The sequence below is a fragment of the Eupeodes corollae genome, chromosome 1 (assembly GCF_945859685.1).
Source record: "Eupeodes corollae chromosome 1, idEupCoro1.1, whole genome shotgun sequence".
NCBI lineage: Eukaryota > Metazoa > Arthropoda > Insecta > Diptera > Syrphidae > Eupeodes > Eupeodes corollae.
Genome location: NC_079147.1, coordinates 226,197,809 through 226,219,309, shown reverse-complemented (window position 1 = coordinate 226,219,309; position 21,501 = coordinate 226,197,809). Strand labels below are relative to the sequence as shown.

General features: G+C 34.9%; 1 protein-coding gene across 8 annotated transcripts in view; it reads right to left on the bottom strand.

The window, feature by feature from the left end:
* LOC129940292 (apoptosis-stimulating of p53 protein 2) overlaps positions 1–21,501 on the bottom strand; it is a 375,436-nt gene that overhangs the window by 154,190 nt on the left and 199,745 nt on the right. Inside the window, exon 1 of one of the 8 annotated variants that reach the window (XM_056048579.1) lies at positions 11,789–12,016. The exons of 4 other annotated variants lie outside the window; for them this stretch is intronic. In XM_056048579.1, the coding sequence (XP_055904554.1) occupies positions 11,789–11,825 (37 nt within the window). In that variant the 5' untranslated portion in view covers positions 11,826–12,016. Of the gene's footprint in view, positions 1–11,788; positions 12,017–21,501 lie in introns of those variants that run through there. 3 more of the 8 variants (XM_056048585.1, XM_056048581.1, XM_056048583.1) reach the window with 3 other exon arrangements.

Below are 21,501 nucleotides of genomic sequence, written 5' to 3'. Positions count from 1 at the left end.
TTTTATCAAAATGAGTGTTCGTCATTTTACGGTAGACCTGGTGGCCCTTCACTTCACAGTCGAATTTTCAACTTTTGGTGGCCAAATTTGAGACGGCACCCGTGCCATCAAGGAACGCAAGATCGACCGGGAACATCGCCACGGTCCGTGAAAGTGTATAGCACAACCCGAGGCTGTCTATTCCTCGCCGTGCACATGAACTCAGCCTTTAGCAGACTTCAACTTGGCGAATATTGCGTCGGGACTTGGGCCTACACCCGTACAAGATCCAATTGACCCAGGAGCTCAAAGTTCATTACCATAGACAACGCCGTTTGTTCGCTGACTGGGCTTGGAATCGCTTGGAAGACGACCCCAATTTTGGCCGAAAAATAATTTTTAGTGACGAGGCGCATTTTTGGATGATTGATAAAAAATTTGTATATGGGACGACACCAACCCATGCGAGGTTCACCAGGTGATATGGCTTCCTCAAGAAGTTACCGTTTGGTGTGGATTTTGGGCCGACGTCGTATTTGGCGACGTTAGTGAGGAGGTCACTGTCAACAGCGAGCGCTACATAACGATGATAACGTATTGTTTAAGATCCAAATTTAACCATATGGACCTAGACGACATGACATATGGTTCCAGCCGGACGGTGGCGCTGTGTGCCACACAGCAAACGCCAGTATTGACATTTTCATTATCTATCCGAACTTATTGAAAAACCCGACAATTTTGTAACTGCTAGACTATGAAAAATGTATCGTGACAATCTTGTCAATGTTATATTTGTAATTTTGTTTTTTAATAACTAGCTAACTTTTTCATCTTCCTCCATTTTCCACTGTCTTGCCTTATAGCTTAGAACTCTCAAAACCTCGCGAACGGATCCCAGCCAGCAAAAAGAAACATACAAATATTTGAGTGTTCATTATTTCTGTCAACAAATACTGACTCATTGTCAATCATCAATTCTTATTAAAAACCCTTCAACAATGTCAGAAACACAAGCAAAATTCCTAAAATGTCTAAGGCGTTGACGTTTGCACTATGCAGGTTGCCTTTATTGACCTAAGGCTAGCGGATTTCTTTCCCCAAAAATTTATCTACCATCAGATTGGAAAATCTTTTGACGCAATGCTGAACTCAAATTTTAGAAATACCTTGTTCATTACCAACTCCCTGATAATAAGCTTAAATCAAGAGCATGATTTCTTTTAGTGGGATTATTGTGGTCGACCGATTTTTGACAAACCATATTCCGGTGTAGTTTTGAAGACTCGAAATCTTTCTTTAAAAATTCAAAATCCGAGAATGCCACAAAGTTATTATTATATCTTTAAGAATGTTGCGGAATTGCACTTCCAATTCTTCTACTGCAACTCGAAAATATATATATATATATATCAGACATTCGAAAGAGTCACTTTACATGTCACAATTGTCAATTTTATACTGACAAATTTGTAATTTGTATTTTTCTGTTTCTCTTCATAATTTTTGCAGGATTCAAAATATTGAAAACTGTCGACAATTCTGCAAAACTGTCAATTTTTAAATGGGATAGAATTGAGTCAATTGTCAAGTTTTCATTTAGAAATTGTCACCTGTCATACTTGTCAATATTTATGACTGGGATTTCTTCAACACTACTTTGCTGCTGAAGAAATATTCTCCGTTTTTCTTGAACAATGATATCAGTTTCGATTCTTCACATCTCTAACTAACTTCAGGTTGATGCTTCGGGACGACCCAAAAGTGCTTAAGTTATTTAAACTGTTCAACACGTTTTGTATTAAATTAACATCTTCAATATGCTCTGAAACGTGTATCGTTACATTTTAGTAATGGCCTAGTTTTTACTTATCAAATGTTCAAAAATGATAACTTCAATTGTGACAGCTGTACAAATAGAGATTCATTCACAATGAAACCGCTTTTATTTGTGTTGATTTAATTTTCAATTAAAATGCTATAAGGAACACTCCATTCCATTTATGTTTTTAGTTTCGAGATTGAAGTAGAAAGAATAAAATTAATTCAAGTAAATCAAACCTTTGACAAACATCGTCCTTTAAAGACAGATACCTTCGTGTTTTACTCCACTATTAGTTTATGCTTATAAAACTTCAAAAAAGAAGACAAAATGCATTTAATGCTCTTTGAACTTATTTAATTTCAATTCCAGTTCCAGGAAACCTAAATTACGTTCCGCTTTAAGTATAGAGGAAGCTCTTCCCATTTCTGTAAATCCGAATCCCAAATGCCAGCAGCAAGAAAAGCCAAACGTGTTATTTTGCGTTGTTTTACATTCTACATGGATCTTAAATGTTTACCATAGCCTTAGGGCCCTTACCCGACTTAGTTCGGCACTTGTTCAACATATAATAGAAAAGGACTTTGCCGAGATATACACCATGCCATGAAAATAATGATGATGACGATGATGAAGAAGATGATGATGTTCTCTATATTTTGTGGGTTTTCCAAAATGTACTGCATTTGAAATCTCTACTGTCCAGTGAGCTAGAAATAATGTAAAACTTTTAAAGCACTGCTGATGCTGGTGAGATTGAAGAAGTGAAGCATCAGTTAAGAGCAAGCCATCCAGGATCCTTTTGTGATGCCTTCGCTTCGCCTTGACATATCTCTATACATATACTCATATATTATTATATAAAGTATATTTTCTTTTTTAAAGTTAAGAATGAAAAACTTTCACAGGTACTTGTTATAAGAATGAAGAATAAACCCACTGCTGCGTGTAAATATGCAAGTGCGAGTTTTGTTCAAAAAACTTTTTATTTTTAACTTTTATTTTGTACTACTTTATACTCCCAGACACTATCAGTCTATATACACTACACATAGATCCTCGTTATTCTCTTTGTTTGTTTTTAGTTTAAATTTAAAAGAAAAAATAAACTCTTCCAAGAAAAATTTCAAAAACAAAAACAACATTCAATGCATAATTAAGCTTAAAACAAAAAGATATAGTTAAGAAAAAGTCGAGGAAAACTTTATATATATTTTTGCTTATAAGTATAAACAAAAAAGAAAACATAATTTGACAAAGTTAAAGAATCTTTCAAATCTCTTATTTTTCTCAAAAGAATACATAATCAAGAGCTCATACTCAAAAACAAAATAATAACAAAAACTGAGTAAAGATGTTCATAGGACAAAACAAAAATTAAGCAAAAGCTCTTTTGTTCTCAGTAATTTTCAAAAATAAACCTTCATTAATTATAAAGTGTGAAGTCGAAGTGAAACATTACAAACGTTTTACCCGAAACTAACCACATTTTCCCATCTAACTAACAGATGGTTTACATTCATCTACAATTCATATACAGGGTGGTATGAATTTTATTATTGGATTTACAAAATTTTAATATGAAATGTTTAAAATGGTGAGGCCACTTTATTAGTCAGGAATTTTCTAAATACTTAGCATTTTACTACAATAATGTTTCCACCAAAAGAGGTTAAACTTTGATATTCAAAAAACCAGTATTTTTTAAAAGAAATAGTTTCACTTTTATAAGAAATAACATGGTAACAAAAGTTAACGAAAAAGAGGTTGGGATGCGACCCACACTGATAACTTCCCATCCCATCTGTAGATTTGTCTTACTTAAAAGTAGGTTTTCGTGTTGGATTAAAAAAGTTGTCACTTGAATTATTCTTAAAAGTATTAAGATTACCAACGGTATTTTTCATATCAAGAAATAAATAAGTTTGAAAATCTAGTTTTGTTAAATAGATTTTTAGTCCAAACAAATTTTTACCAATTTAAGTAGAATTTCGGATTCGAATTCTCAAAGTTTTGAGAAGATATTTGAGTCGAAAATCAATTTTAACCAACTTTGAGTTTTTTTTAAGTTTTTAGTTTTTTTGTAAAAAAAACTGTCAACTCGATTTTTCTTAAAACTTTGTCGAATATTGACAACAGTATTTTTTAAAAGCTAAAAGTAGTTTTAAGCCAATTACTCAAGGTTTTAAAAATAAATTTAAATCCAAAATCAATTTTACCAACTTTTATTAAATTTTTTTGTTTACGTTTCTATTTTTTGTAAAAGAAAACTTTCAACTGCATTTTTCTCAAAATTTTTACGAATGCGAATAACAATATTTCTTGTAAGATAAAATAAGTTTGAAGACATAATCTCAAGGTTTTGAAAAGATATTTTTGTCTAAATTCAATTTTTTTCTAACTTTCAATATTTTTTTTCGGTTTTTAATGTTTTGCAAAAAAAATGTCAATTCAATGTTTCTCAAACTGTTCTCGAATGTTAAAAACAATATTTTTGAAGAGATAAAAGTAGTTTAAATCCAATGTCTCAAAGTTTTGATAAGATATTTCAGTCGAAAATCAAATTTTACCAACTTTTGTTAAATTTTCTTTTAAGTTTTTATTTTTTGAAAAAAAACTGTCGATTCGATTTTTCTTAAAATTTAACTGAACGTTGACAACAATGTTTCCAAAAATTAAAAATACTTCTAAGCCAATTTCTCAAAGTTTTGAAAAGATATTCATGTCTTAAATCAATTTTTACCAACTTTTATTAATTTTTTTGTTTAGGTTTTTATTTTTTATTTTTTAAAAACTTTCAATTTGATTTTTCTCAAAATTTGTTCGAATGCTAACAACAATATTTTTTATGAGTTAAAATTAGTTGGAAGCTACTATCTTAAATTTTTGAAAAGATATTTGTGTCGAAAATCAATTTTTACGAACTTTTGTTAAATTTTCTCTTAAGTTTTTATTTTTTGTAAAAAAAACAGTCAATTCAATTTTTCTCAAAATTTTACCGAGTGTTGAAAACAACATTTTTTATAAGTGAAAATTAAATGGAAGCCATAATCTCAAATGTTTGAAAAGATATTTGAGTTGAAAATCAATTTTTAAAAATTTTGAGTAATGCTTTTTTTAGGTTTTAATTTTGTTATTTGAAATATTTTTAAGACTTAATGGATGTTTTTGAGATTAAATCATTTTTATTCGTAAGATTTTCGTGGTGACATATTTTGTTCAGTTTTTCAGATACCTATGCAGAGTTAACCAAAATGTTCAACATTTAAAAAAAAAAAAAAACACCGAAGCAATTTTCTTGAGAGCCATTTCTACATTTTTCTGCATTATTATCTGTATAATAAAATTTATTTGAAGTCGATATCCCTTCTGGTTCTTGAGGACGTAAGGACGTACGAACGTACTTACACACACGCACTTACACACGCACAGATATCTCTCTTAAAATTTTGAATTTCTACTCTATAAACCTTGAAACTTCGAGAAATTTCAAAATTTTCAATTTGACAAATCGGACCGTTTACAAAAACTTCCTATGGGAAGTTAATAAGAACTGAATGAAATGGGTTTGTTCGTAGACTATGGTCACTCTACGTACACAACTTTGCGTGAAACAGATGGCGTTATATTTGTTGACACTTACTTTTTGCAACATATTAAACTAAAATTACAGCTTTTGTCTATTTCTGTATAATAAAATAACGTTGTCGAGAGAGCTTACAAAAAACAAAACTATGTGTCTTCTTAATACATAAAACTAATCATAAAACAACTCTCAACGCTAAGCAACGTTAAAAACCTGAATAAGAAGATTTAAGTTTTCTTTTTTTTTAAAAACACTTTTTAGTTTTTATTCTATCAGACTACATTTTAGACGGTGGCACCACAAAATTGTGTAGCCTATAAATTACATAAAATTTTAGTCCTCAGCTTATTGGAAAAATAGCAAAGTAATTAAATTAGCATAAATTAATCAAAATAACTTGAAAAGATATTATAAGTTCATCTTGAGTTTAAAAATGACGACAAAGTTGTTTGTATGTCGGACACTACTCTACGAACACATCAATTGAGCCTTAAAAATATTTCAAACGCACAAATGTTTAAAAAGCAACACTTGAAAATTGATTTCGATACTCAAATAAAAGTCAAAACTCTTTCCGCAGTAGAATTTTACGGCACCGTGGTAACATAGTTTTCCGTTCTCAAATGTCAAAAGATGACAGCTTCAATAGTGACAGCTAAGTAAATTATCTCTTTCTTAAACGTCATTATAATTCACTTCGATGAGTAAGAGATATATTTTAATTTGAATTTGAAGATTAATAAGTTGTTTCCACCAGGAATTTTACAAAAGCTAATAACACCCTATGTACGAGAATGGAAACATTAGACATTTGTTGAGTAAATTTGAGGCAAACGAACTACAACCTACAAAACTACTGTGGGAGTTTTTGAAGTAAGTAAAGAGAAGTTGTGTTGTGTTTTGTGATAGGATAGTATTTGGAAAAGGTGGTATACATTTTACTTATTTAACGATGTGTGTTTTTGGGGTTGATTGGAATATTGCACAATTCTATACCAAGTCAAGACAATATACCTTCATTTATATGAATTTTCGACTATAAACTTTACAATGTAGTTATCTATGCAGCAATTCTAATATTCTAATATTCGAAAAGTTTAATTTGGTTTGCCACACTTTATTTGGAAAAGCTCTCACTTAAAGAAATTGGAAATTAGTTTTCATTAGCTTATAGCTTCGATATGGAACTATTTGAAGTTTATGAATAAGGAAAATATATGTCGGTATGATCAATACAAATAATTACGAATTTCAAAACTTTGTACCATGGATAAACTTCTTTCTAAAAAAAATTCTATTCATTTCTATTTTTACTTTTAATAAAACCAGGTTAATATTTAACCTGGTTCAAATAAATATAAAGTTGATGCTAAAATAAATCTTACAGAAAACCAGGTGCACTTTCGTCAAAATTCATACTCATACTCTTATGTCTGTATGTATAGAAGTATCTTTTTAATTACTTAAACAAAAATCCTGTTCACCTGGTACATTGTCACATAAAACTTTAAAGTATTAAAACAAAAAAAATGCAGTCTTTTATGACAGTCATTTGATACGAGAATAAATAAGTTTAATTTTCGTGTGATTCTCATTATTCACTACGTTACATGTACATTCTACATGTAGGTACATCCAAAGAGAAATAAAATTTCACATAATGTATATACTTCAATTTCAACCTATAGATATGTACATAACTTATATTAAGGTGCATTTTTTAATATCAAACAACAACAACTACAACTAAATCGATCGATAATGCCAATAATAATTTAAATAAACCAACCTGGACTCTACTTCGTGAATTAGGTTTCACAAAAAAAGACAGAACTGAAATTCGATACTCCTCAAAGGGAAATATAATCTCATTAATATTAATAATATTCTCACATAAAAAGTAAATTCTTTTATAAATTTAATATAAAGCTGGTGAATGGGTTGTATTTGGATGCTCTTTGATACAAATTGAATGGTATTGGTGTCTCGTAAAGGTTTTCCAATAAGAGGTTTCATTTTGAATAGCCATCTATTTGGGGTGTTTGCGGCGTGGCAGATGAGGTAGTTGGTGATTGCCTAGAACTTGGTTTAGGCCAGCAATGCAACTTTCTTGTCATGGTGAAGTTCGTGCTTTACCTCCTCGTGGTGGCCACCGGGCAATGATTTGTGTATTCCTATATACATAAGTTAGCTAAAATTGCAAGGGCGTTGTGTTACGGAGATTAGCACTCTTCGTAATTAAACTCCATCCCGCTATGGAAACCGAAACTACGCCTAGGATAATTAATGATAACTCGTTGACGAGGCTTGGCTTTTGTCCCCGGACAGAGATTGGTTTCTGGAATGTAAGGACGCTTCTGGACGCAGGGTTTGAATGGTTTGAATCGGGCAAATACAAGTCACTGACAAGTAATCCTCAGGTCATGATCCAGAACACTCGAGAAGCTGAAGCAGTGTTACTCCTTACAAAAATGGCAATCAGAAGCCTTATTTCGTGGGAGCCCCTTCGGGAAAGGCTTATCAAAGCTGGGTTTCAGAGTAGACTACGACCAGCCACCATTATACAGTGTTACGCCCCGACGGAACTCGCATCTGATGAAGAGAAAGAATGCTTTTACAGTAAACTAGAATCGGGCTACAACAACACTCCCCGCGGAGATTTTATTTTGGTTATGGGAGACCTCAATGCTAAGAATGGCAGTAACACCAACGGGCTAAGGCATGTGATGGGTGTTTATTGACTTCTGAACAGCCAATGACCTTCTGATTGGTGGCCCTATGTTTGACCACAAACTGTGTCATAAAATTAGCTGGCTGTTGATGGGCAGGCAAGCGTCTTCCAAGCAAATTGACCACTTCGCTATTAGTAAACGCTTTAGAAGCAGTCTCTTGGATGTTCGAAACAGAAGAGGCGCCGGCATGGGACTTGCCCGTGACCACCACCACTTAATGATAGCTACCCTAAGACTACGTACAGCTACAGTGCGAAGATATAATGAAATAACCCAAACCCCCAAATTCAACTTCGGCAGACTAAAGGCTCCCACGACCCGTCAACAATTCAGGACCACCTGCCTCACAAAATGAGAACATTCAGCAGCACAGTACATGACGACATCGAACACCTTTAGAATGCTGTTAAGAATGTTTTCATTTTAGGTGCTGACAGAATAGTCGAACGGAAAGAAGGATGCAACAACACTTGGCTTTCAGAAGAATCTTGGGCAAGGATCAACGACTGCAAGCAGTCAAGGGCTCGAATAACTGGTGCACAAGGGGAAAACAGAAATGAGCTGGAGTCCTCGTATCACATGAAAAGAGAGAGCGAGAGACCGCAGTGTGCCCCGTGATAAGCGTAACTACATCAACACATTGGCGCAAGAAGCAGAAGATGATGCAAACAGGTGCGACAGAAGGGCCGTTTACAGAATATCCAAAGAGTTGAACGCTACACACAGCCCAAAGCAGCACCTGGTGAAAGAAGTAGATGGTACTGTGATAAGTTCGGTGGATGAGCAAGTCAAAAGGTGAAAAGAACACATTTCCTCGGGTTTAAACCGACTGTTAGGAAACAACGTGCATCCAACGTGCATCCAATGCCTTCTGAAGCGCCTGAAAAAACTAATCCCCGAATCCGCACCGCACCTCCCAGTAAAGATGAGATCGTTGCCGCAATTAAAGCACTTAAGAACAACGAAGCGGTAGGACAACGTCATCAAGCGAACTGATTCATCCGCTGATAAAAGAAGCCCGGATCACCGAAAGCTTCTCCGATGAGTGAAAGAAGGGAATTATCGTCAAGCTCCCAAAAAGAGGAGGTCTTACAAAGTGCGAAAACTGTGAGAGGAATTTGCGTTGCTAAAATAATAGCAAAAGTCATACTGGAACGCATCAAGGAACACCTTGAGGCCACACTCGATGCCGAACAAGCAGGATTACGCGCTGGATTCTCCTGTATTGATCATATCAACAACCCGGGTTTATTATTGAACAATGCGTTGAATATCGATCACCACTACACCTGCTGTTCATCGACTTCGAGAAGGCCTTCGATAGCAGTAGCAGGGAGTATATCTGGTTAGCTTTATGGAGGAGATCCATCCCAGAAAAACTAATAGCTCTTTTTAAAGCAACATATGATGGACCCAAGTGTCACGTTCTGCACGATGGTAGGTTGTTAAATGATTTTGAAATCCGTAGCGGAGTCAGACAGGGCTGAATTCTGTCGCCAATATTGTTTTTTTTTTGGTTATAAGCGATGGATCCAATGGACTTTGACATCCTATCTAAAGCACTTGGATTACGCGGACAATGTTTGCTTACTCCCTCATAGGATCATAGTTCTAGATTAAATGACATCAAGTGTGGAGAAAGAAGCAGAAGTTGTGGGGCTAAAAATTAATTCCGGAAAAAAAGGTCCACTTCGGAACCCGACTAACCTTCACAAATAAATATTTCCTCGCAATCGGTGGAAAAAGTAGAGAGCTTTAAGTACCTTCGTCTGTATCAAAGGCGGAACCGAACAAGACGTTATCTGCCGCATCGGAAAAAGCGGCGCTTGGTATATTGTCGAAAATTTGGAGGAATAATTCTATCAGCTTAAGAACAAAGCTACAACTGTTTCGCACAAATGTCAAATCCGTGCTTCTTTATGCGTGCAGCACTTTGAAGGTTACTTCAGCCATTACAAGATAGCTGCAAACTTTCGTGAATAGATGTCGCAAATTAGATTTCGTAATGCCTGGGAAGACGGTTTGCAAAGTTTAGAATCTTCTGCCGCAAAAAGAAATTTTACAAATCAAAGCTGTAGAGACAGCTGGAGCTAACTTTAACTTAAAAAATAAACAGACCCTTTCTTAAATTAATTCTTACATTGAATCTGAAACAATTAAATGTTTTGAAAAGAAGAAGACACAACCATTTCAAAAATGTATAACATCAAAAAATCGTATTCAAAAACTTATGAAACTTTTTCCTTAAACAATTAACATATTGTTATTTTTAAGAAGGAATTGTTATGGTATCAAAAATAAAATATTATGAAAAAAGGTACTGTTTTGAAAAAACTTATTTTCTAGTTGAAGACCCCGTTCTTACATTTTTTAATTTATTAAACTTTTGAAAATCATTTTGAGAAGCTGAAGCTCATTCCGTTCCGTGGTGAAGTTTTTTTCTTCTCGGAACTGGTGGACAAATCTGAGCTGTTGCGACAATTAAGAGTGTACTGTAAACAAAAAACACTTTTTTCTATCGCGAGCCTATAAGACTTAGGCCTTAAAGTCTTTTATCGTTCAGTTAACATCGACGCTGTTTCTTTCCTGATTGGATCCATGAAATGCATCAATATTATGTGGATGTCCGTTTCAACCTGAAAAGCTTCGTTAATAAGCAGAATTGTGGCATTTCGAGCTTCTCAATTCTTAGTACGGAATTGTTTGAGGGCTGGATGTGTTATTTATTCAAAGATGAATCTTTCAGCAACTGTTACGGATAATAGATTGCGATACCGAAAATTTATTTTATGGCCGGAAATGAAATAAAATATCTGACATTGTTATTTCTCAAAGAACTGATAAAAATTAACCACCGAAAACCAATGATTCAACGACTTTAGACATTTTAGCATTGGAAGTGAAAAAAGTCGAAGAAATAGTTTATTAAAAAATGTTTTACATTGTTATTCTTTATTTAGGTTTTTGATGAACATTGTTTATTAATGGTTCTTTGGATTTGATCAAAAATTTTGGGTTGAATTGCCAGCTTTTATGTAACATCAGAAGACTCACAGGCTGTTTCGATGTAATATTTTTTTACGAATGTCAAATTTACCCTTACTTTACCTGTCTTCACTAAGGCACACAATTGGAGAAAAGAAAATATTAAAATTATCAAAACAAATTTAAAACTCGTGTAAAGTTTCTTTCGCTCGTTTTGCCACAATTGACTCTGATGACTCTTCAGCGCGCACATATGCCACGGAAAAAAAAACAAAAAACGAATAAAAAACACGTCAATTGCAAGACTGACAGCCTGGTCTAAGCTCTTTCCATGAACCGTATATATAAATCCAATCAGTAGCTTCTAAGAATTTTTACAGTTACACAACCCTTTACCGTCTCGGCCTCAGCTCCAGCTCCGGCTGCGACTTTATCTCCGGTTGGTTATACGACAAAGACAGACGACGCACGTAATGTTTAAGTTAAAGTGCAACATGCTTGCTTAAGTACCTACCTATGATGATGATGTTGGCGGATGGTGGATGGTTGATGGTAGATGGTGGGGGTTGGGGGGTAGAGAAAGCATTCAAAGCATATCAAGTGCAAGACATTGTAAAGAAGACGTTCAGCAGAATGAATAGAAATGTATACACATCATATGTATGAAGATTGTAGAAACCTTACCAAAACTGAGCGTCTGCGTCTCGTTCTCCACCTCCATTCAGGAAACATAGTTCACGTAAGAAATTCGTCACTTAAACATTTTTACTACAAGAACGAGTAGGTTGGTACATATATAGCAAAGACAAACGAACGCTTTTTGCAGCACAGCGCGCAACACACTTTAAGCAATCAACTCTTAAAATGGAAATTTTAAAAAAAGCTAAAACCTATGTAGCTACTACATAATTTCGAATCGAGGAAAAAGGACTAGAAAGAGTGAAAACCTTTTGTTTTTGTTAGCAGGGTTACCAAGGACGACGACAACGAACGCAAGACCTTACCAAACCTACATTTGTACACGAACACAGACCATATAGTGACGGCACCACCGATGACTGTGAATACAGTGTGTGTACTTTGTGTGCAAAAGAAATGAAGGCCTTAACAAGTGTTCCCAATTTAGGGGAAATAATAATAACACAATATTATTCAAAATAGAGAAGAAATACAAAATTTAAGAAATATTAAATAAAAATCAAATCTAATTTATTCAAAGGTAAGATCAAACGAAAACAAAGGAAGGGAAAAACATTTTCTACTTCTATTTGAGGAATGCGTTGGGCGCCAGTTAAGCGATTAGTGAAGAGTTTTGTTCTTAATTTTGAGGTAATCGGAAAGAAAGCCAGCTTACGAATGTGTTTTTGCTGCCAAATTAATGATACAAAGCTAAATTTAAAACTGTTTAGTGAAATATAAGCCATTTCAGTAAGTTACTAAGTTCAAAAAACATTTCACTTATTTAGAGGACAATCTTTTTTATTTTCTTCTAAATCACGAAATGGCTACTTTAACAACTTTGTCAAATTATATCACATCCTTTGAATCCAAGGGAACGAACTCAAACTTAAGGTAGTATCAGATATTCGCAATTCACTGACCTCCAAATGGAATCTCTAAAGCCATGTGGTAAAAGAGATACTGATAGGTTACTTTAGTCGATGACATATCAATCTTATTTAAAAGAGATTGAATTAGTATTGTGTCAAGGAATTGTTTAGTTTGTTGTTTCTGACATTAAAAATTGTACTAGCTAAATATTAAATGCTAAACCTTTTGACAAAAAAATTGTCAAAAATGTCATTCATTTTTTGGTTTCGAAAGTAAAGCCCAATAAAAACTCATAGCCATAAGTTTTTGATGAAAATTCTTATTTTGAAATGATTTATTTTTAACTTCTTTTTCGGTGGTTTCTCGTCAAAAACTTGAGAAATCTTGGTTTTTAATGCGTCTAGAGTTCGGGAATTATTAATGTAAGCTGTTTTTTTTCGTAGCTCTATAGAAACAAATGAAAAATGATGTGACCACAGAAATTCTCACGCAATAAAGTTTGTTGCTCTACATGTTCGGCCATGATCTTCAATCGCCTGCCAAAAAATATCGACATCATTCAAAAACATCGCTCCGAATTTACTGTGATTGGCCTTTACGAAGAAATACGGACGAATGACTCTTTTTGACTATAGAGCACACCAAACAGTATCTTTGCTTGGATGCAACTACAATTTGAATAATCGGGGCAAGTATATACACTCCTGGCCATTTGAATAGGACACCCATTAGGCCTGTTTTTTTTTTTATCCTCCATTGCTTCCAAATTAAACTTAATTTAACTCTTGTTATTTGACCAAAAGAAAGATTTAATCCTAAGGCTTTAAGTGTTAACAAAGTATTATCAACCAAAAACCAGAAAAATAAGGGTTCGAAAATGTGTGCCACTTGAATAGGGCATTTTTATGGAAAAACGAATTTTTAGTTTTAGAGATGTTTGCTTATTTTTAGTAGTAGGTTAGGTTGGAGTGGCTGTCCAGATGTCATTGACGCACGTAGACCTTAAGGGTTCATTGTGATACCACTAATGAGGTTACTCATGGGAGAGTAATGAACTTAAACAAACCATTTCGTACTTTTAATAAAGTAAGAGAGACGTTTTGTGTCAATCGTTGCCAGTTCACTGGTATTATCGAAGAAGGGATTACCAAGAAAGTTATTCCTTCTAATAGAGAGTGCTGGACATGTACATAGAAGGTGTTGGACTGTTTCCTCTTCCTCCTCGTCCATGCAGCTTCTACAGAAGTCATTTGTGTAGACCCCTAGCCTCAGAGCATGTCTTCCTATGAGGCAGTGTCCTGTTATTACTCCAATTGTAGAGCTTAAACTTTGTCTGCTCAGGGATATCAAGCCTTTTAACCGTTTTAAGTCTATGCTTGACCATATTTGCTTGGTTGCTAGGCGGTTGGTACTCTGTGACCATCTAGCATTTGTTGATTCATCAAGTATTGTTCATCAAGTGGTGTTCATCAAGTGGTGTTTGTCCAACATTAGGCAGAAGTGTTCCGTTTTTGGCGAGTTCATCGGCTTTGCAATTTCCCGGAATGTCTCTGTGGCCCGGCACCCAAATGAGGTGCATATTAAACTGTTCCGTCATCTCATTCAGAGTTGATCGACAATCGTGGACTTTTTGAGAGTTTGTGGAGACAGACGCGAGAGATTTAAGAGCGGCTTGGCTGTCCGAGAAGATTCGTATATCCTTGCAAGATATAACGTTTTCTTTGCGCCAGGATAGTGCTTCTTTAATCGCCATTACTTCTGCCTGGAATACACTACATTGATTGGGAAGTCTGTATAATAGACTGTGATTCAGTTGTTTCGAATAGATATAACTTCCAACTCCGTGATCGGTCTTTGAACCGTCGGTATAGAAGTGTACCGCATCGTCTTCAAGAGGTCTCTCTTCTTCCCAGGAGGATCTTGAAGGGATGGACACATGGAATCTTTTACCGAATACCATTTTTGGGATGGTATAGTCTAAGCGATCTGTGATAGATCTGAAACTGTCTAGAATAGTAGTTTGTCCAGTATTGTTACTGTTCCATTGAGAGGTGGTTCTAAGCCTCACACATAAGTTGGTTGCCACCATTTTGGAGAAGATGTCAAGAGGTGTTAGGTTTAAAAGCACTGGAAGTGCTTCGGTTGGTGTTAAGCTAAGTGCTCCTGTGATGCACATACCTGCTGACCGCTGGACTTTGATGAGCTTATTTAGATTTACCATCTTGTCCAGTGCGGTCCACCATACGACAGCTCCATAAATGAGTATCGATCTGATTACCGAAGTGTACAGCCAGTTATTAGTTTTAGTAACATAAGTTAAATTGTGAATAACTGGAGTATTTTCTATACAAAACAAAACATTTATCAGTATTTTGAGCCACCAGTCAATCTCAACAACTGTTCCTAAACATTGTCGATAATATTCAAATCAGGAGAATAGGGCGCCCAGTTTAATAGATCCACATTTTGGTTCCGTATATAAATTTTTACTACCCAGGCTGTGTGTATTGGTGCATTATCATGTTGATAAATCCACCGTAGTGGTCCAAAAAAAAGGTATGAAAGTATTGAGAGGTAGTTTACAGGTTACATAATAAGAAATGGACCCCCACACACGGCTTTGCAACCAGTCGAAATTAAGTGTTTCTTAGTGCCATAGAGGCCTTCCAAATTTCATTTTTTTTATCGGCGAAGACCACTCGGTTTCACTTCGAAATCCAAGTCACATACAAAAACTGAGGCGTTGCTCTTTTCGAACATGATTTTCTTTTCTTTCTTTTCAGTCTTTTAACATGTTAAGCTTCCGAAATAACACGACGCATACTTCTAAGACTAGCCTTACCACCACATTTTACCCTGATTTTTGACAAAAAGTCATGTGAATTGGACATCAAATCTCTTAAAATAATTCGTCTCTCCGCATTATTAACTAAGCTGTGTGTTCGGCCTTTCATGTTTTTTCAATATTTACACTAGTTACTTAAAAATGAGGAAATAACATTTCGGCTCACTCGATTTGTTCATCTATTCTGGCAAAACATAAAACAGCATCGTCGAAGGCTTTGATAGTTTTCCTCGACCCAATTTAGGGACTTCTCAAATTAAATAGTCAAAATAAAGAAATAGGTTCGATCAACAAAATAAATGCCCAAACATTTTTTTTCTCAATACATGCTAACATAAAGTGGAAAAAACCAATAACGGTTTTTCTCCAGAACTTAATATTTGTACAAGGAGAAAGAAGAAGAGCTACACAAAAATATCGAACACAATATTATTATTTTATCAGTCCACTTTCTTGTTATGATCGATTGCAAACAAACTATACAGTTTCTCCTATTCAAGAGGCGAGGAGTGTATGTCTCATCGCTGAAGAAGAAAAAATTTTAATGGTTAGCAGACTTCAGTTGCTGCCTAATTCGATTTTATAAGGATAGAAATGGAAATCTAAATGCAAAATACGCCGCCGTAGTGAGCTGTTAGAAACATTCAATTGCTGTGAACGCTGGGAAATTGGAACATTCTTGCTAAAATTCACGTTCACCTAAAATTATGATATTAACAGCTGACTTTGATAGGAGTCAAATGCCAGCGCTACCAACTTTTATATTTCAATACTGAGTATTGTTAATCAAATCATGTTTTTCGTAAGTTATCAAATAAGTCTACTAACCTACTTACTTAAGGTGGCGCTACAGTCCGGGGCGGACCTGGGCCTCAACCAACCTGCGTCTCCAGTCAGCTCGGTCCCTAGCTAGCTGTATCGAATATCAAATAAGTCATTCCCTTTTAACTGTCATTTAAAACATAATTGATTTTGCTCTCTAAATATTTCAATACCAAAATTAATCAAGTATAACTAGCCACCAAGCATACAAGTCACAAATGTGTTGGTATAAGTGTCTCAGAAGAATTTGTTTGCACAAACATTTCCCAGAATAAAAATAAATCAGCGAAAGCATTATCAACACTTCAATCAATCAATTTCAAACACCATTTTTTTCACAACAATTTTTACTCACAATAATTTTATTTACAAAAACCAACAAAAATTACTGAGCTTAAAGTGGAATCACTTGTTTGTCTTTGAGTTTATAAAGTTTCCCTTAACAACACTCAGCTAGCTAGCGTGTTAAAGGAAAGGTCTTTCGGGAAAGTACTACAACAATAAAAGGTATCGATTAGCTTCCTTGTGCGCTTCAAGAACATATTGATTTTATATACTTTTCCATCTACCTTTGTACATAGGTAAGGTAGCTAACATGTCTTGCTTGCACTTGATCCTTAAAGAAAAATTAAATATTCAAATCGAGTTGATTTTCCAAGCACAAACAGTATCTTTTTGGTTAATTATAAGAAATTCACATAAACCTTTATTCGTTTTTATGGGAACATTAAATATTCCAAGAATTTGGTAGTATGAACATCCTGATACACAATACACCGAATGGTATGTCCTTGTACAATGTAAACACTTATGCAGCTACACACAGACTATATAAAAATGTGCATATAATTCCAACACATTGATTTTAAATAGACTATAACTGCTGACTGACTTTTCAAGCGTCGTCGTTGTCTTCATCGTCGTCGTCTCTTTAACCAACAAAAGGACGAAGTGAGTTAAATAAAATTCAAAACAAATGTAGAGCCCTGAAATGGAATGAAGAGATTCTTTTCACACGCATACTTCTTTTGTGTATGGTGTGTATAGTTTATGCATTTCATATACTTTAAGCATCACCCTAACCGACAAGACACCGACGACGATGACGATGACGGACGATTTAAAAGGAGTTGTAAAATACAAATACAAAAATTAATAACAGCACAAGTGTCAAAAGGATCGTCATTTGAGATGGTTTAGTCACACCACTATTTTGTAAATGAATGTAACAAGGAAATGTGTGTCAACATCAATTTTTTAAATGAATATATGTATACGTCGTTGGACGCTCTCACTCGTCTCGTAAACAAGGACTCAACAAGAGGATGTTTCTTTTTATTTTGTTTTAATATTCTATGTTTTGTTACAAAAAGTGCATCACATCAAACTTACTCAAAACACACTCGATGTGCTGTGTACTAATGAGGATGTGTGGTAAAAATTTTGTTGGTCCTTTTTTTGTTTATACATAAGAATCCTTGCTACATAGTACGTCAAGTATGGGACTTATTTATATTCTGTATGAATTATATGGAAGGCAAGAGCGGATCGCGGGATGGGACAGAGCTAGAGGGTCTGGTGTGTTGTAAATTAATGTCCTGCAACTGAAGGACATTTTTAGAAGTAGCCAGAACAGGCAATTGAATATACTGGAGTTTGAAATGAGAGTGTATTAATTTATGAAATAGATTTTTGCAACACTCGAGGTCATCAACTGATTTAATGCTTCGAAAACACAGTGTCCTTGATGGTTTTCAATAATAATACATTCGCTTAGTACGGCTGAAGAACGAATCTCTCTTCTTGACAGTTAGACCGAAGTTGGACTCGAAAGTATATTGATGAGCATTCCTAGAAGCGCGAGTATTACAGTTGAACTGTTTAAAGGGAGAAATGCAGCGGGCTATTTCTCTAAAGCATAAACTGTTAAAATAACGGTAAAAGAGATTGAGACAAGAAACTTTTCGACGATGTTCAAGCGACGTAAATATTTATTTGATGGTAGTATCACCGATCCATCTAAAACTCTACGTTCAATACTGTAAACGAGGCTTAAGTAAGTTGCAGGAGCACCAGCCCAGATATGGGAGTTATACTCAAGCTTTGGACGTATATTAGGTTTATAGAGAACAGCCAGATCAGAGGGGGAGAAAAACTTCTTGCATCTTGAGGAACTTTTGGCGACATCGTGTATGTGCTTGTTTCACAAAAAGTGGTTGGTGATACACATACCGAGAATATCAAGGTGTTCAGTCTCCTTGATGCAAGTGCCATCTATGGATAATGGCAAGGGGGGTATATCTTGCTTAAACGATACAAGACAGCATTGGGTTTTTGAAGCATTAAATTCCACACTGTTTTTTATTCTCCATTGTAAATGCTGTTTAGTACCCGTGGCATAATGGTTAGTACGTTGGACTGTCATGCAAGGGGTCTTGGGTTCAATCCATTCCTCTGCCACCTTAATTTAAAAAGTTAATTTCCGCGGGTACTGCCTCTTGCGAGGAATGGACAAATCCTTCAAGAGTAATTCTTGTCATAAAAAAGTGCTTTCTCAAATTAGCTGTTCGGATTCGGCATATAAACTGTATCCATTTCTGACAACATTACTAACACACATGAACGGTTGAGAGTTGTTAGTCACTAGGCCTTAGTTGCCCAACGGACTGTTGCACCACCCAATTTAATTATAATTGTAAATGCTGTTTAGGTCGGATTTTAATGAGCTTTTCATATTTTGTCGTTGCAGTTCCACAACCGAAGAAAAGGGATATGATTCGAGAAACGAATATAAGAAACTAAGAGTCCTATCGAAATAATGTATTGTATTAGAAGTTGCATACAGGAGATCATTTATAAAAATGATAAGGAGTGTTGGAGATGGAACAGAGCCCTGGGGCACACCAGCATTTTTTTTAAGGGCTTCAGACTTGAATCTATCGAAAACAACTTTTTAAAAATTTCTAATCCAACGAAGAAGAGATTTATCAATACCAAAAACCCGCATTTTCGATAAGAGAACAAGATGCCAGACTTTATCAAATGCCTTTGAAATATCAAGTGAAATAATATTACTTTCTACAAAACTTTGTAAGCATTTGTTCCATTGTTCGGTGAGATGAAGCTTGAGATCACCAGTGGACCTATTTTCCACTGATAAGCTGATAATTAATCAGCGTTTTCATGACCTTAGAAAGAAAGGACGTTAGTATTATCGGTCGATGTTTTGCGGAAGAAGAAAATTCGCAAATGCAGTTTCCAACTAATCAGAAGGAGCCCAGAAAAATAGGATAGGTGGAAAAGCTTACGCAGTGATTTTGCTAGCGTGGAAGAATACCTCTTCGGAATAATAGCGGGGATACTATCTGTTGACGCTATCTGGTAAAGTGGAATTTTCGGCGAACTGCCTTGCAAACAAGTTAGCTTTATCAAAAGAGCTAACTAAGGGTTAATTTTTAATGAACGGTGCAGGCCACTTAATAATATCAACTTAGCTATTAAAAAACTTTCTTGGTTAGTTTAAAAGAGCACTAAGTATGTATGTATATTAATATCTTAACCTAAAGTGTCCTACAACGATCTATACAAAACTTCCCCGAATAATTTTACTGGGATCCTCCATAAACACTATGCGAGCTATAAGAAGACTTAAAATAGAGATTTCAAAGCACATTAGTTTTAAAATTCTGAATAGCACAATGGAAGGGTAAAATAGAGTTAAGTTAAGCATTCAACATTCTTGATGTGCGGTTAAAAAAGAAATATCTATACTTGACAGTACTTCTCTACTTTCAAATCACAAGTATTACGATTGACCAACAGGATATACCGTCTAATGGTTTGTTCTTAAATCACAGGTTATTTTGACACTGATAGCTGTATTCTATATTTTGACAAAAAGTCACGGAAGTAATTGAACATTTTTTTTTTGTAAAAGGTGCCAAGGACCAAGTTTTCAGCCAACGGTGAAAGTTACGGAGTCATGTTAATCGATGTTTGTACTTATGGTCCCTGAATCCGCACCTGAGTATCTATGTTATCAGTTTCATGCTTACATTCAACCAACCAAACCCACTTGTGGTCCTCTATTGCGTTTGTATCCTTATGAAGAAAGTCGTGATAAGCAAGAATATACTCGTATACGGTTATTATTGTCATCACATTATTGTCCTTGCATGAAATACCGAAATCAAATAAAATGTGCACGCACGTATACTCTTTTATTAGACACTCTTGTTTACACAAAATGCGGCGAAGGCGAAAACTATATTTCTCATAATGACTTTTGTACATAAAACATCCTTTTTATCCTTGTATCCTTTTTGCTTTAACCAAAACTCACTATATGACTACATAGGTACTCTCAGTGATGCACTTGAAGTTTCCCGTTCAGCAATCAGAATCAACGATGAGCTTGGAGCATTTCGAAAAGTGCAAATTTTCTGAGGCAGTTAAAACAGTGTATACGGAATGGAACAGCCCAGCCAGACAAGCCAAGCCAGCAGGCGTGGTGATAAGTATGAGTATTTTATCCTAAATGAAGAAAAACAAAAAGCAAAATCCTTAAAAATCATTTTACAAACAAACAAAACGAGTGTAGGATTGTGCCAGATTTTGAAAACAAAGTACCCTACTACAAAACGAAGATGAGTACATTGTTTGAACGTGCATTTCATATCCACTTTTAGGAATAGAAGGAAGGTACTCGTACTATAGGTGCGGTGTGTACTCTTAGGTATTGTACATATATTGGGGTTGGTATACATGTCCTAGATTTGGTCATAGTATTCGGATTTCTATTCGCATATATGTGTTGCATAAATATGACGACTCTATAGGGGAAAAGGAATTAAGTGACATTGTGTTAAAAATCGTAGTCATCTACAAATATCAAGGCCATTGATAAAGAGAACAATATCTTTTTTCTAGCGAAGTAGCATTTTCCTGATGGAGCCATTATAATCTATAAGCTTTGAAATTTGATGCTTGATGAAACATGGAGAACCGAAGATTCAATAAGCTGAAACAATACCATTTTTAGCAGACTTCAACTAAAATACTTACTTATATTCTGAACAGAGCATTGTTTATGGAAATTTCTATCAAACAACAATTATTAAAAAGTTTTATCATTTTAAAAGCCATTCTATCCAAAAACTGAAGCAGGCATAAAAGATCT